At 38.5% G+C, this 15070-nt stretch overlaps 1 protein-coding gene across 1 annotated transcript in view; it reads left to right on the forward strand.

Moving 5' to 3' along the window:
• The window catches only part of LOC104625021 (collagen alpha-1(XIX) chain-like), a gene marked incomplete at both ends in the record, with an annotated part of 124502 nt that overhangs the window by 13116 nt on the left and 96316 nt on the right, over nucleotides 1–15070 (forward strand). The window contains 4 exons of the mRNA XM_010292541.1: nucleotides 10120–10243; nucleotides 10633–10908; nucleotides 12655–12735; nucleotides 14829–14954. Coding sequence (XP_010290843.1) covers nucleotides 10120–10243; nucleotides 10633–10908; nucleotides 12655–12735; nucleotides 14829–14954 — 607 coding nt within the window. The remainder of the gene's footprint in view (nucleotides 1–10119; nucleotides 10244–10632; nucleotides 10909–12654; nucleotides 12736–14828; nucleotides 14955–15070) is intronic.

The following is a 15070-nucleotide window of genomic DNA, read 5'->3' on the forward strand; positions in this document are numbered from 1 at the left end:
AATAACAGACTACTCTAATAACTAGACCTGTTGTCTTTGTTCCATTTCTGGGAGCAAATTTGAAGGACCACATGAGTTATAGAGCTGCTCATAAAATGTCTAAATGAAGGCATGGGTAGATGTTAAAAGAAGTATATAAAGTTCCTTTAAAATTATTTAAGTTCACATCCTCTTCCTTGATGGTTGCCACACTTGAAAAAAAAAGAGTACAACAATTGGATTTTAGGACATTCAGCACAGAAAAATGGCCTTGAGAGATTACATAAAAATGACAGAAAGCTTGATACAACTCTTGAATGACTTGGAAAAAAACTTAAATCTCTCCCATTCTTTTAAGCACATCTTAGCTTTAAATTTTGAACAAAGACCGTATCTTAGGAGGCAATCACAAACCCATTGAAGAAATGGACAGATCATCACAATTCTCCAGATCCTGCTTTTAATCTCCAAAGATAAAGTTTTGTTCAGTTTTTGTGCATTGCTTGTGAGACAAGTGCCAGACCCTGAGTAAGTTTCCTTATAGAGGCAGTTGGTTTACTAGTGAGGTTCTGAGTAAGGAAAAGCACTGAAGAATTCTGAGACTTTCGTGCTGGACAGTAAGACCATTTTTGCATGTCTGCAGGGAGGTTTCATTCCCTACAGTGAATCACAGGGGTAGAAACGTGTTAGAAAAATGGAGATGGGGGGGTCCACATGTGTGTCATGTTCTACATTCAGCTACAGAAATGAAAGGAGAACAAGGTGTTCATGTAAGAAGAGCGTGATGCTAACTGGAGATGATGAGAGTGCAAAAGAGATGGTTTTCTTTTGAGTTATTTTTATATTTTTCAGTGTAGCTATGATAGGGAGGTGGATGTTGGTACTGGAAAGAGCTCTTCCTAACTGATACTTTTAATTTTGAGACATGAGCAGGTTTAACATCCATGGAATGTGGAGAAATGCTCAGCAACAGGGCACTTGGTATGAGAAACATCACTGTATCCACAAGCCTCTAAAACCAGTAGACTGTATGCAACTTCTTATGGTAATGTCCATGTGAGGAGGGGCAGGTGGAACTGAAGATATCATCAGTATCTGCTAGAGGTGTTACCTGACTGCCACAGCTAGTGAAAATATATATGAGAGGAATCAGGTTTAAAAACCAGACTGGGACAACATGGGCAGGTTTTGGTCACTTTCTGCCAGCAACATTGGGACTATTCTGCATGTTTCTCAGTCAGTAAGTGATGCCAACACATGGAAAACCAATCTTGTTTGAGCAGCATGAGGCAGAGGAATACCAGAAAGTGTCATGCAATTGCACGATTAGGAGAAAGCAGATGTAGAGGAAACGTTTTTCCCCTTTGTGAAAGAATTAGAGTTCCACATTTTTCTCATCTGTGTTCCGGGTCTCTCAGACACCGAGCGCAGTATGTTTGCTTGTTCTCTGGTCATCTTCTAAGGAAAAGAAATGGTCTGAATGCAAGATCTGTATTCAGTGTAAGACCTTAGTGAATCCTATAGATCAACTTCAGTCTTTCTGAATCACAGGTAACCATGCATTAGATGTTGAGCTTGAAAGTGTCTGGAAGAATTTCTCAATGCCTGTATACTGCAAAACCCACCCAGATCTTTCTAGTACCCTATATATTTCCTTTACTTGCTTCGTACATAACAAAGCACCTTACTGTAGTATATCCGTTGTCTGGGTCCACTCCGTTGCATTGTGTTTTCTTGAGTCTCTACCAGTGCAGGTGTGGGAGGATCCTTTGGAGTATGAGATTACCTTGAGTAAAGTTTTAGCTTGATGAAGTAGTCAGACTCTGGCTTTCTCCTCTTCCCTGACTCGTCTTCCTTCACAATATTCTCTGCTAGTATGGCTGTCGTTCTTTGCCACCCCGTGTTGCCTTGCGTGGAAAGATGCTTGCTACTGATTAGAGCAGCTTAATTTACTGTGCAACATTCAGGGTATGGTGTGATATTTTGGAAGGGGAAACACGCTGTTTGAATTTAGTATTTTATAATATGATACTATTGCTAGTTTCTGAGCCCATTTTGTCATCTTTTTATGTTTTAAAATATATTCATTATTAAAAAGGGGAGAGAAAGAGTGAATGACTGTGCCCAAATCACGTGTTCTTGCTTTTTGGTAGTCTTTGGTCTTTGCTAGGGGTTTTTTTTTGTTTTCCAGGTACAAGCAAAGTTCGCTGATTGCTCTGAGACCTATTTGGTTCATAAAACAAATGAGCTGAGCAAGGCAAGTGTGTAACTGTATCAGAAGTGCTGAAAGTTGCCTTCCACAAGATAAGACTCCAAAAGCCTAAATGCTGACCTGAATTTTCTCAAAACTTTATCAGGCTGCATAATTCTGCTTAGGAAAATGAGAAGAAAAATTGTTGCATTTCCAATGTTGGTTATTATTTGTTACTACTTTTAAGTCTGCTGTTCTAATTGCTGCTGACTTCCCCCCCGCCCCTGAAATTTAAATGCACAGAAATTGGCCAAACTTGGAAAGCATAGTTTTGTAAGCCAAACCTCTTTCAAATCAATGGAAGACTGGCATTTGACTTAATTAGGGCCAGGAGTTCACCAATAATTCCTGTAAATAAGGTTACAGAATATTGCTGGAAACCCCAGAGGAAAAGTACTCTGCGCAGGCATATCTGGTTTGAAAGTGAAATAGAAATACCAAAACTATCTTTTTTAAATGTCTCTTAAAATTTTGATAGCAATAGCATGGAATTTCACCAAAAAAAATTTCAAAGCCACCTGTATGTACCCATTGAGTAAATGAAAGCAGAGACATGCTAAAGTATATGAAATATCAGGTAAACCCCTTTTCTCAATGTTAAAATAATTTGCAGCTTTGCTTTCAGTGGTACATTTTCTGAGTAGGTTGAGCGCTCCCTAAGTAATTAATAACTCCTAAGCTGTCTGAATAGTTTCCCTTGAGTTGCATCATATAATGTGTCATATGAAAACAACTTGAGGCCTAATGTAACATGAAACTGTATCGTGCATCTTAACGTGATTTGAGGAAGATGGATGGGAAGGAAATTATTTCTTATTCTGAGTAACAAACAGCTGTTCTTAACTTTTATTTGAAAAGAATTTAAAATACCCTTTCTAGGCAGAGATTGGTAAATTGTTCTAGTTAGTTATTTCCCCTTCTCCCAATGTACCAGTCAAGTTAGGCAAAAACCAAGAATCAAAAATATAGTAATGTATAGAAATATTGAGGATAATGTGGAGATTTTTTGTATTTGGTCATCTAAGCTTTACTTTTATATTCATAATGGATCTCAGTTTAAATCCATTAGCAAACACGACAAGGTTAAGATTTCAGTGTCTCCATCAATGTAGTACTAAATAATCATTACCCACCGTAGGAAAGTTGTTTAAACTAACTCCTTGAGCTCTAGTCACCACATTATTATAACATTGTCATGTTACAAGTGACATATACCAAGTAATGGTATATGTCAGCTGGAAAAGATATGTCTTGCCATAAACTCTAAACATCTCTCACTTCACTCTCAGGAAATGTAGGCTGGCTCATCTTTCTCTTCTTGGAAGTCGTTCAGCAAGCTGGAGGCTTCATTGATACTTGTAAATACGGAAGTTTATCATATACTGTAGTGCATTCTCATTCGATATGGAACAATTAGAGTTCATGAGATTTAAAAATAGGTGCTGCTTTTCCATTAGTGTTTTTTTTTTTTTTTAATAAAAACAAAAGGTAAATAAAGGATTGCCTTACTAAATTTGATATGGGTAACTCAATGCTGCTTTGCAAAGATAGAACTAAAACTTTTTATAGCACAGTGAATACATAGTTAATTCATTCATAATTACTTCGTTTAGCAGGGTAGCACTAGGACAACCAGCTGGTATCTGCATTTCAGAAATTTTCAGAACTTTTGAGGAAACAAATGAATAAGCAAATATTTTGAAAAAAAATCTGTCTATACTTGACAATTACAAACAAGTAAGTGGAAAGTATGCACAAATATAGTTGTAAAGTTCATGGCAAATTCCTGTAACAGCTCTTCTAGTAACCTCATAATGTACAGTCTGTGCTGTGCTTGGGCCACAGCACCTGTTTTTAGGTAAAATTAGAGTAAAAAAGAGGAGAATGCAACAAAAGCCTTTGCAACCCTGGGTATACATGTGCTTTGATAGCATGGCACATAGTTGTTGCAGGAATGTCAGTGTATATTTATTTTAACATTCTGGATGTACCTGCTTCAACCTGTGGAGCTTTAAGAGATGCCTGAATGTCAGGATTTGTAATGTACATATGTATGATCGAAAACCTTATATTGTTAGGGATTTTCCTGCTTGTTTTCATTGGGCACCTTATTCTGCCAGCTAAGGCCTCTGTAATTTACAGAATCACAGTATCATTAAGGTTGGAAAAGACCTTTAAGATCATCAAGTCCAGCCATCAACCCACCACCACCATGCCCACTAAACCATATTCTGAAGTGCCAGTTCCACACGTTTTTTGAACGCTTCCAGTGATGGTGACTCCACCACCTCCTTGGGCAGCCTGTTCCAATGTTTGACCACTCTCTCAGTAAAGAATTTTTTTCTAATATCTAGTCTAAACTTCCCCCGACACAACTTGACGCCATTTCTTCTCCTCCTATCACTAGTTACTTGGGAGAAGAGACCCAACACCCACTTTGCCAGAACCCTCTTTCAAGTAATTAAAGAGAGTGTTAAGGTCTCCCCTCAGCCTCCTCTTCTCTAGACTAAACAATCTCAGTTCCCTCAGCTGCTCCTTATAAGACTTACAGTACACCTCAATCCAGCAGCGTAGGGTGGTATAAATTCAAGCCTGTGTATTCAGTTCATGAGCTTCAATTCCTGCTATTGTTTTCAGCAGTTTCCACCAAGGGTGTGCTTCGCTTTGAGAACACAGTGCTCCATTCATCAACTTTCATTTTTTATTACATACTACTGATAATATGGACAGAGGGAGAAAATGAAACTGTCTACATTCCACCTAAAGTATAATTTAGTCAGACTGTGGGCGCTTGAGTCTCAGAGAACGATTCAAATTGCCTACTCTCAAGCACCACCTAACCCCTGGTGGCACCTAAAATTAATCATTTTTAGACAACAGATTTCCCCTAGCATCTGGGCGTAAGTTCCAGGGAAGCTCAGAAGCACCATGGCTTAAGCAGGCAGGCATGTAACTCCCACCCAGGTTTCATTGTGACTCGAAGATGTGTGTAGCCTAAGCCATTGACTGTGCTTAAATCGCACGTAATAAGCTTGGGTGGCATCAAATTCAACACCAACTACAGCCCTCATGACCACTTACAGTGTAGAAGAGGGAGAGAGGACCTTTTCCATAGCCTTAAAGATTAAAGTGGTCATCAAAGAAGGATGTCTGGTTTGGATTGCCCTAACCTAAGGAAGTTCTCAACTGGAATGGCAGAACTTGACTGTTGTCTCACTGTTAAGGATATTTCCTGGGAGAGGAAAATCTCAGATTCACTTTTTTGCTTCCAAGTCTGATTATGTATTTTGGTTCAGACACTTTTATCCAAAAAAACATAAATGTCCTCTGGTTCAGAGACCAGATGCCAAGGATATGCCAACTCTCATTTGCTTGTCTGTTTTAACTTGTAAGTTCTTTCTTGTTGTCTTTATAGATAAATGGGAGCACTTATTACTACCCATATTTCTGTAATGTTAGGTCTTTCTTAAGACCTGTTATTTCTCTTGCTGCTTTTGGCTGACACCACGATGTTCTACTCTATGTTCTCTGTATTTGTGCTTTACATCTGTAGACTTTGAGGTGAGCTTGGTACACGTTTCCTTATTCTCACTCCTTTTCCTATTGTTCTTTTGCTGTGCCACGTGGAAGGGGTAAATACTCTGTGAGGAAGTACTTGTTGAGATGTGGACACGTGGGACAACTTTTTGTATATTTTTCATTAATATTTAATGCTGTTTCTTTACTGTTTTCACTCTGAACATGAAGTCTCATTAGTTTTCTCATTAGTTTTTAAATGTTGGTAGATGCAATTAGATGAAACAGTATATTAAGCATTCAAAAATTTCTGAATTTCAAATTGAGTATTCTGAAAAATTTTGTTTTGGCTTTTCTCATGTTTCGATACGAGGTTTTGTGTTTGTGCTCCAGCCTTCCTGTCCCCCCCACCCCAATGTCATTATTTATTGTATAAAACACATATATACTTTGCATATATCTGAGGAGGTTTTAACTGAACTTTATGGAGTAGAAGATACCATGGTAGTCATACTTAAATTTTGCTATAGTATCTTACTGATCATCTGTACTTAAGTCACTTCAATGCCAGATGAATGCTTTTTATTCTGTTACGTTCACTTGAAGCTATTCAGGGAGTAAGAGCACAGGGGAAATTGTGTATAGTAGTAGATAGTATGCTAGTTTTCTGAGTATTTTATCCCTTCATTTTTTTCCTTTTAGCATTCATGATCTGGCTGGGAGGGTTGAGATAGTTTAAAGCACCTGTTAATGACTTTTTGGTTACCAAGGAATGTTCATATAGTTACACAATGAGAACTCTTCTCAGAATGAAGATAGTGCTTCTGTTAAGTTATGTCTTTGGTTTACAGTAGCTGTATACCAATTTGTGCCGTTTGTTGGCCAGACATTGGAACAAGGGTTCTGAAGTAATCTCCATTCTTGGAGACTTTCACAACTCAGCTGGACAGGATTTATGGTAACCTGATAGGATTTTCAAGTTGCCCTCCGCAGCAGGGTGTTAGATCCATTGGCCTCCAGAGGTACCTTCCTACCTAAATTATTTTGTGAATCTAACTGAATTTATCCTTTGTGAAATTCTACTTAAATCTTACCTCGTTAGTTGACTTCACTGAAATGAGTGTAATGCCCTTAGGAATTAATTTGGCCTTGTCTGCTTTTCTTGTTTCTCCCAATACAGTTTTCTCTGTAAGTTCAAAGGCAAGAGAAGCTAAAGTGAACTCTAGCTTTTTCACAGTGCTGGCCCAGAACTCTTGTCCTGTTTCCCAAATGGTTTGATAAACAGTTAAGGAAGATAATTTTATATCATGTGCACTCACACACAACCAAATATTTTTGAGAATATTCTGAAAGAAACATTTAAAATTTTACAAGACTAATACTATCATTCATTTAGACAGCTCTTGAAGTGTCAGGGAGGCTTATAGTAAAAGCAACAATGATGGGAAAAAAAAAGTGTGTTCCATATTTATTAGAATGCCTACCATGTCTAAAAACTACTTCCGCTGGTATCATACCAATCATGTTTTCTCCTCCTTTCATTTGATGAAGACTGCTGCTCATTTCCCTTCCACAGTTGTCTGCCCTTTGCCCATTAATATAAACTTCCCTGAGTCTCCCAATATGGAACTTAGCTGGCAAAGTTAATTGGTTTCAGGGAGCTAAACAGATACTCCCAGAGCCAGATATCCTGTCTAGTTTACGGCTGTAAACCTGAGATGCCATCTCCTTAGCTTGCCTGGAGTGCTGTAAACCACAGGGCTGATCCCATGCCCAGATCATAAAATCATAGAATAGCTTGGGTTGGAAGAGACCTTTAAAGGTCATCCAGTCCAACACCCCTGCAGTGAGCAGGGACTCTTCAACTAGATCAGGTTGCTCAGAGCCCCGTACAACCTGACCTGGAATGTTTCCAGGGATGGGGCATTGACCACCTCACCAACCTGTGCCAGTGTCTCACCACCATCATTGTGAAAAATTTCTTCCTTAGATCTAGTCTAAATCTGCCCTCTTTTAGTTTAAAACCATTACCCCTTGTCCTATCACAACAGGCCTTGCTAAAAAGTCTGTCCCCATCTTTCTTATAAGCCCTGTTTAAGAATTGGAAGGCTGGAATGTCTGCCCAGAGCCTTCTCTTCTCCAGGCTGAACAACCCCAACTCTCTCAGCCTGTCCTCAGAGGAGAGGTGTTCCACTTCTCGGCTCATTTTTGAGGGCTCCAGAGCTGGATGCAGGACTCCAGGTGGAGAGTCAGCACAGCAGAGTAGAGGGGAAAAATCTCCTCAGTGGCCCTGCTGACCACACTGGATGCAGCGCAGTTGGCCTTCTGGGCTGCGAATACACATTGCCGGCTCATGTCCAGCTTTTCATCCACCAGTACCCCCAAGTCCTTCTCAGCAGGGCTGCTCTCGATCCCTTCATCCCCCAGCCTGTACTGATACTGGGGGTTGTCCCGACCTTGTACTTGGCCTTGTTAAACCTCATGAGGTTCACACAGGTCCATGCCTTGAGCTTGTCCAGGTCCCTCTGGATGGCATCCCGTCCCTCAGGTGTGTCAACCACACCACTCAGCTTGGTGTCTTCTGCAAACTTGCTGAGGGTGCACTCCATCCCACTGTCTATGTCACTGATGAAGATATTAAACAGTCCTGGTTCCAATATGGACCCCTGAGGGACACTGCTCATCACAGATCTCTATCTGTCTGGACATTGAGCCATTGACCACTACCCTCTGGATGCAACCATCCAACCAGTTCCTCATCCACTGAACAGTCCACCCATCAAATCAATCTCTCTCCAGTTGAGGGAAAAGCATGTTGTGGGGGACCTTGTCAAAGGCCTTACAGAAGTCCATTTAGATGACATCAGTAGCTCTTCCCTTGTCCACTGATGTGGTCACTCCATCACAGAAGAGCACTAGGTTGGTCAGGCAGGACTTGCCCTTGCTGAACTTGCCAGATAGTTTACTGTTCTGCAGAGATGCACTCGTGTATTACTGGTGCCCAAGGAAGGTATTTTCTTTATAAGGCAGACACATATTCTTTATGATATAATTAAAATATGTTGGTATGAAATCTAGTTTAAAGTCCTGGGAAGCCTATTCACTTTTGCTTTGCTTTTTTACATTGAAAGATCTATAGCTGTACAACAGAGCATACTAACAATGTGGACCCAATGGGGAGAGCAGTCAGTTCGGTCCTGGGATAAAACAGGAATCTGCTGTGGGAAATAAGACAAAGTGCAACTCCCACATAAGGGTCTTAAATAGGTGTTAGTCCGTAAAGAAGCTCTTTGGCAGGGTTTGGAGCAGTTTTCTCTACATAGAAGGCATTTTTCCTGAGATCCTAATTTAACTGAAGTGCGCTGATTTCCAGGAGCATTGTCGGGTTATTGTCTTGTCAGCTGGTGCTTTCCTCTTTTCTTTTTTTTCCCCTTTGTTTTGTTTTGGTTTTACTTGTTTTAATAAAGCCTTTATAGTTCATTACTGTGTAATTATAATCCTATTTGTAGTTTTTTGGAACTAAACAGTTTTCTTCACATGATTCTGTGAAGAAAAATGGAGGAATATTTCCTGCTGTGTGGCACCCTTAGGTCTCCTCCACTCTGATCCAGGGAATGCCTTTTGCAGTGTGGTTAGTTGGGCAGTCCTGACAGTTTTCAGTAAATAGCAGTGTTAATACTTTCAAATTGTTCATAGAAGTGGTGTGTACTGCAACCTGTGATTTAGGTAGCAAGTCAGACTTTTTTTTAGACGCATCTACATATCTTAGGTAAGAAAGGAATAACAAAATTAAACAGCAGCACATCATTCATTCAGAAATGCATTCCTTGTTTTTGTTCAAGCCTACTAAAGTCCAGCTGTTCTGATACTCAAGATGTCTGAGTTGTTGCCCGTGGAAGTCACTGGCTCAAACCCCCAGCTCAAAGCAGGACCAACTTGAAAGAAAGATCAGAGCACTATGAGCCCTGTCCAGCTGTGTTTTGAAAGTCTCCAGGGATGGGGATTATTCCACAAATCCTCTGGGAAACTTGTTCCAGTATCACAAGCAATAAATTGGGAAAAGCAGTATTTTGAAATATCCTTATGTGTCACATTCACTTTACAGCAGTCCTTTTAAGACTCCTATTTATAGTAACCACAGATTTTTAAAAAGTTAGAACAAAAAATTCATTAGGGAAGTCTTCAGCCAGTTATTCTTATAAATAGACTGAATTGTACTTTTTGAGAAGAGGCACTTCTGAGCACTGAAGCCTGTGAATTTGTATGAGTGTGAGTGAGTGTTTGGCTCCTTGTTTTTACTAGGTGTTATTTCTAAGCAGCGTTTGTTTGTGTAATAATAACCAGAAATCTTTTTTTCCTCCCTACTATTGTAGGCAAGTATTTCCAAATGGGCTTCCTGAAGAATACTCTCTTGTTGCTACGTTCCGTGTACGGAGAAATACCAAGAAAGAGCGTTGGTATATATGGCAAGTTTTAAATCAGTATGACACACCTGAGGTTAGACTCATCTTTGATTTTTTTTTTTTTCATTAAGTTTCTTTTTTTTTCCCATATAATATGGCATATATAACTTAGTGGATGTTTCACCACTGGATTTAGCTACAGTATATATGGAATAGGCTGACTGCTCCAAAATAATTGATGATTTATTATAAGAATGACAGAGATTTAATGTATTGAGTAAGACTGCAAACTCTGATAAGAAGACATGGTATGATTTATAGCTGATATGATTTTTATAAAGTTATATAGAAGAATGCTTCATAACATAATTCTTGCCCAATCTATGTAGTCAAAGTATTTTTATTATATATAGTTTATATGTGTTTAATTCTTATAGTCATAACTTTTAAATGACCGCTGCTTTTATTTTATTTTGCTTTCAGATCTCTGTCCTTCTGGATGGTACAAAAAAGGTTGTGGAGTATATGACCAAATCTGCTCAGGGAAATATACTGCACTACACTTTCAGGAGTCGAGAAATTTATCCGTTGTTTGATCGGCAGTGGCATAAGCTTGGTATTAGCGTGCAGCCAGGGATCATTTCCCTCTATTTGGATTGTAATTTAATTGAGAGAAAACAGACTGATGAAAAATTCACCATTGACTTGCGGGGAAGGACTCTGATTGCTTCTCGCGCTGCAGATGATAAACCTGTAGATGTGAGTAGTATGAACGGAAAACCCGATAACTTGAAGTCATGTTTTAGCTGTGCTTTTTCTAACACCATTGTAAACAATTATGTAGCTAAAAGGTTCAAAACTGGTTATTAATTTTAAGTATGTGTTCTCAATTTGAAGTCCTTAAGTCTTTTTCTCTTAACAATATTCAGTGCTGTAGCATCTGCTAAGGTAAACCTTCTATTACCAAAGTAACTACAAAATCTCAGTCCTGGTTTCAGGAATCTATTTTTTCTGTATTCGCTTTGGAGTAAGAGCCCATAATAACCATAGACGTATTATTACTACACTTAGAGATAACTTCCATTGGTAATTTTTTCTTTCAATGTTTGTGAGGTTTATTAATAAGATTCTATCAGTCACCTGTTTACAGTGTGTCTCTGATAAATGGGAGACACAAAAATACTGAGCATTATCTCTGTATCAAGATTGTACCACATTCCAGGGTAATTCAGCTATGCAGAAACAGGGGCACATTGTTCATATTTGTCATTCCCTGCTCCAAATGGGAGGGATTAGGAACTAGCTGGAGGTATGTTTCCTGCAGCCTTTGGTGCAAGAATTACCCAAGGCTACCCCATAATATTCTGGGCTGTGTTCTGTCCCAGAGATGTTCTCTTGTTTTCTCTTGCAGAGAGCTCACAGCAAGTAATTTGAAAGCTCCCGGAAATGTCAGGGGTTTTTTAAGTATGCTGACAACCAGTTACCAGGTTTAAAGCATCTGGCTTGGAGGTTATAGTGACCATCTGAAAGTTTCAGCTATATTATGTACGCTGTACAGGTCCAGATGAAAACAGCACATTGTAACAGCAAGCTAACATTGTGGGAGGAACCAGTCTTGTGAGGTGCTAAACACTTTGGCCTGGACTCAGGGGCCAAGCTCGTGCTTCATTTTATTTTCAAAGGCTGAGTTCAATTTTATTTGAAATGTATGTACCATCTCCTCATTTCCAAGTAGCACATAGGAGAAGGGAGCAGATTCTTTTTATCTTGTGTCAGTTGCATGGCATAGGCCAGATAATTCCAAGTGGAAGTTGTCAGTTGGGATTTCCATGCTTGCAGGCAGACATGATGGGCATAAAGCTGATGAAGGCAGCTGAGCAGATCCTGTACAGTACTCTGCCCAATACCAAGTGTAAGAGAGAGAATAAGAGGATACAAAACAGATGCAGAAAGAGGCATACAAGGGCAAGATGCTGTTCATCTCACCAATCCACCCAGAATCTCTGAAACAGAAGATTTATGTACAGAATCTGGTGGGTTTTTTGGGTTTGGTTTTTTTTTCCTCTTCAAATTATTTAATTGCAAGGTCCAGGCAAAGGTCTGTCCAAAGTGATAGAAGATGTATGTGAAATAGAGCTTATTAAACCTTTAGTTCACTGCAAGAGAAAATTATGGTTCTGGAAAGAATGTTTGCAGAGGTTGTCTAGAGGGCTAAAATGCCTGTGTAGCATAGCAGGAGTAGTACAGAGGGACGCGGCTCACATAAGATGAATTAAATCTAAAATGTGATTTACATCAAAGTAATAAACTGCATAATTTGTTCCTTAAGTGAGGAGCTGTGTAATTGTTTTGGATTTGTCTTTTTTCCCAGCATTTTAGAAATACGCAGTATTTCGGGGGGAAGTTTATTACGCCAAGATAAGAAAATGCATTCTGCAACACTTTTTTTTTTTTTTTTTTTTTTTTTTTACATTTCATATTAATCTCTTTTATATTTCTTAATAGATTGAGCTTCACCGCATAACAGTTTATTGTAATCCAAAACTTGCAACAGAAGATACGTGTTGTGAAATATCTGCTGACCTGGTAAGTTATTTGTTAAAATGCAAATGTTAATACGAAAGAAATTGCTTCCTTGTTTCTTACTAAAGAGTTGTAAAGAAATTTCAGTAGAAGTGTTAGATTAATTACCTCCAGAAATGAATCCTGTGTCTGGAGTCATGGTACGTTGTTTCTTGCTGCCTAACTAAATGGCACAGTGGAACTTAAGTAAAAGGCACTAGGTGCTGCTAGTGCTTTTTACATGCATTTCTTAACATTGATTAATATCTAATTAGTAACTGAGGAAGTCTCAGAGAGTAGGAAACAAACCATTGCGATGACCTGAGGATAGCTTCAAATAACAGAGACCATTTCAATAACAGTTGCATCTAGTGAAGCATTACAAATGATAACCAAAGCCCATGGAAAAGTCAGCATGACAGTGGAACGGAATAAGAACAGGAAAGCGTTGAGGGTGTTTCCCTTATTTCAATGCACTAATGTGGAGGAATGGGCATTTCATAATCGCCAAATACTTTCTTCTTTATAAAGCACATGCTGAGATGTATGTATTGTTTAACTTAAGGGAAAACTTTGATTTAGTTTAAAGGGTTCACTTTTCCCTTTTGTTTTGATAGACAGAATCAGGGTAAACTGGAAGACACCAGAACTATAGAAATGCTTGAAGTTGCAGATGTGATTGTTTTGCTGAATCAAAACATTTGGAGGAAAAAAAAAAAAAAGAAAATAGACTCAGAAAGAAAATATGTTAAAATATTGATCTGCTAGTTATGAATAGTTTGTAAGTGGAAGCTCCTCTGAGGTAGTGGACAATACCATCACCACCCAGCCTGCAGTCAGCAAAGAAACCCAGAGCGTGCAGAAGGACTAATTGATTCCACCTGCAAAGAGATTGGAGAATAGAGTATGGAGGGATAAAGCTGCCCAAGAACAGAGGAGCAGAAGAACTTTTCTTTGTGGGAACTGACAACTGTTAGGTGCTCAGAATCATGGAAGAGGCTGGATCTAATTTTTCAAGGGAAATTTCAATTTTAAATAATATTTTATTGTTCAAATATACTTCAAAATGCATTCCTGATAATAGTGTAGGCTTTCTCTTGAATATGCACGCTCATGGATAGGTGAAATGAATGGATTTTTTTCTGTAGGTTCTCATTTGTGCATGGAAATGCAATTTATTTAGCAGTTATGACACAGTAGCAAAAAGGTAAAAACAAAACAAACACTAATTGTATATGAACACAGAAAAATCAAGGATAGGCTTTATTAATAGCATCTTACATTCATTCAGCTATATACCTAAAGGCACCATCAGCTTCATTTGTGTGTCTGATGTTGAAGATGTGAAAAATGGTGGACTACTTGTTAATGACTTTCATATTGAAACCAGCATTATATTTTCTGTTTTATTTTTTCATTACTTCCTTACCAATTATAAGGGCTACATTTTCAGTAATTCGATGGAAGGAATTTATTCTTGGATACAAATTTCTACACTAAGCTTCTTTGACGGAAGGCTTTCAGGACAACTTGTTAAATCTTAATGAGAGCTTCTGAAATTTATCAGGTTCTGTTGACTTGTCCTGTAGTATATCTTCAGGTTGGCTCAGCTCTCATGAGTTACAGACAGGTGAATATTAGCTTCAGAGTTTTTTGTTTGTTTCCAAATTGCACATGCCCAAAATATTTCATTATCCAAACATGATAGAATTTTCCCTCACACTCACTCTGACATTTTCATTTTGGGGAGAATGGGATGAGACTGAGAAGTACCCTCTTTTCTTCGTTCTTTTTTTTTTTTTTTCTCCCATGGGCATTTTCTGCTTTAGTACTTCTAATTTTGGGAGACTTTCTTCCTCTGTCTAGGCTCCTTTAGAAGAAAGAAGTGGGACAGTCAGATCAGTTTTAACTGGCATTGATTTTAGTACAGAAGGATCACAATGTCTAGATTTCATTTTACAATAGCCTTTTTCCTCTGTTCAGCAATTGTTGTGGCTTCTCTGTAATATGGTGTGTACAGGAGTATTAAAAGAAAGTAACTTAAAAATAGTGTTTGGATGGTATTTATCTATTAACCGAAGTGGACCAAAAATCAGAAAATCTTCTTTTTATTTTAGTGCCCACATGAGGAGAGGTTACTTGCTACAACTTCATCACCAGTGTCTGTTCATGCCAGCAAAATATACACACTTCCAGGAATGCAGCAAGAATCTACAGAGAGATGCCATTGCTTTCCAAATAAAGTATGAGGTTTTGCTATTGCTTTTTAGCGCATTGAGGTGTTTAAGCCTGCTAGGCATTAAAAAAAAAAAGTTGTGGGGTTTTTTTATAGTTATGAAAAATATCTTACTGGTTTGTA

The sequence above is a fragment of the Phaethon lepturus genome, unplaced genomic scaffold (assembly GCF_000687285.1).
Source record: "Phaethon lepturus isolate BGI_N335 unplaced genomic scaffold, ASM68728v1 scaffold708, whole genome shotgun sequence".
NCBI classification, from domain to species: Eukaryota; Metazoa; Chordata; class Aves; order Phaethontiformes; family Phaethontidae; genus Phaethon; species Phaethon lepturus.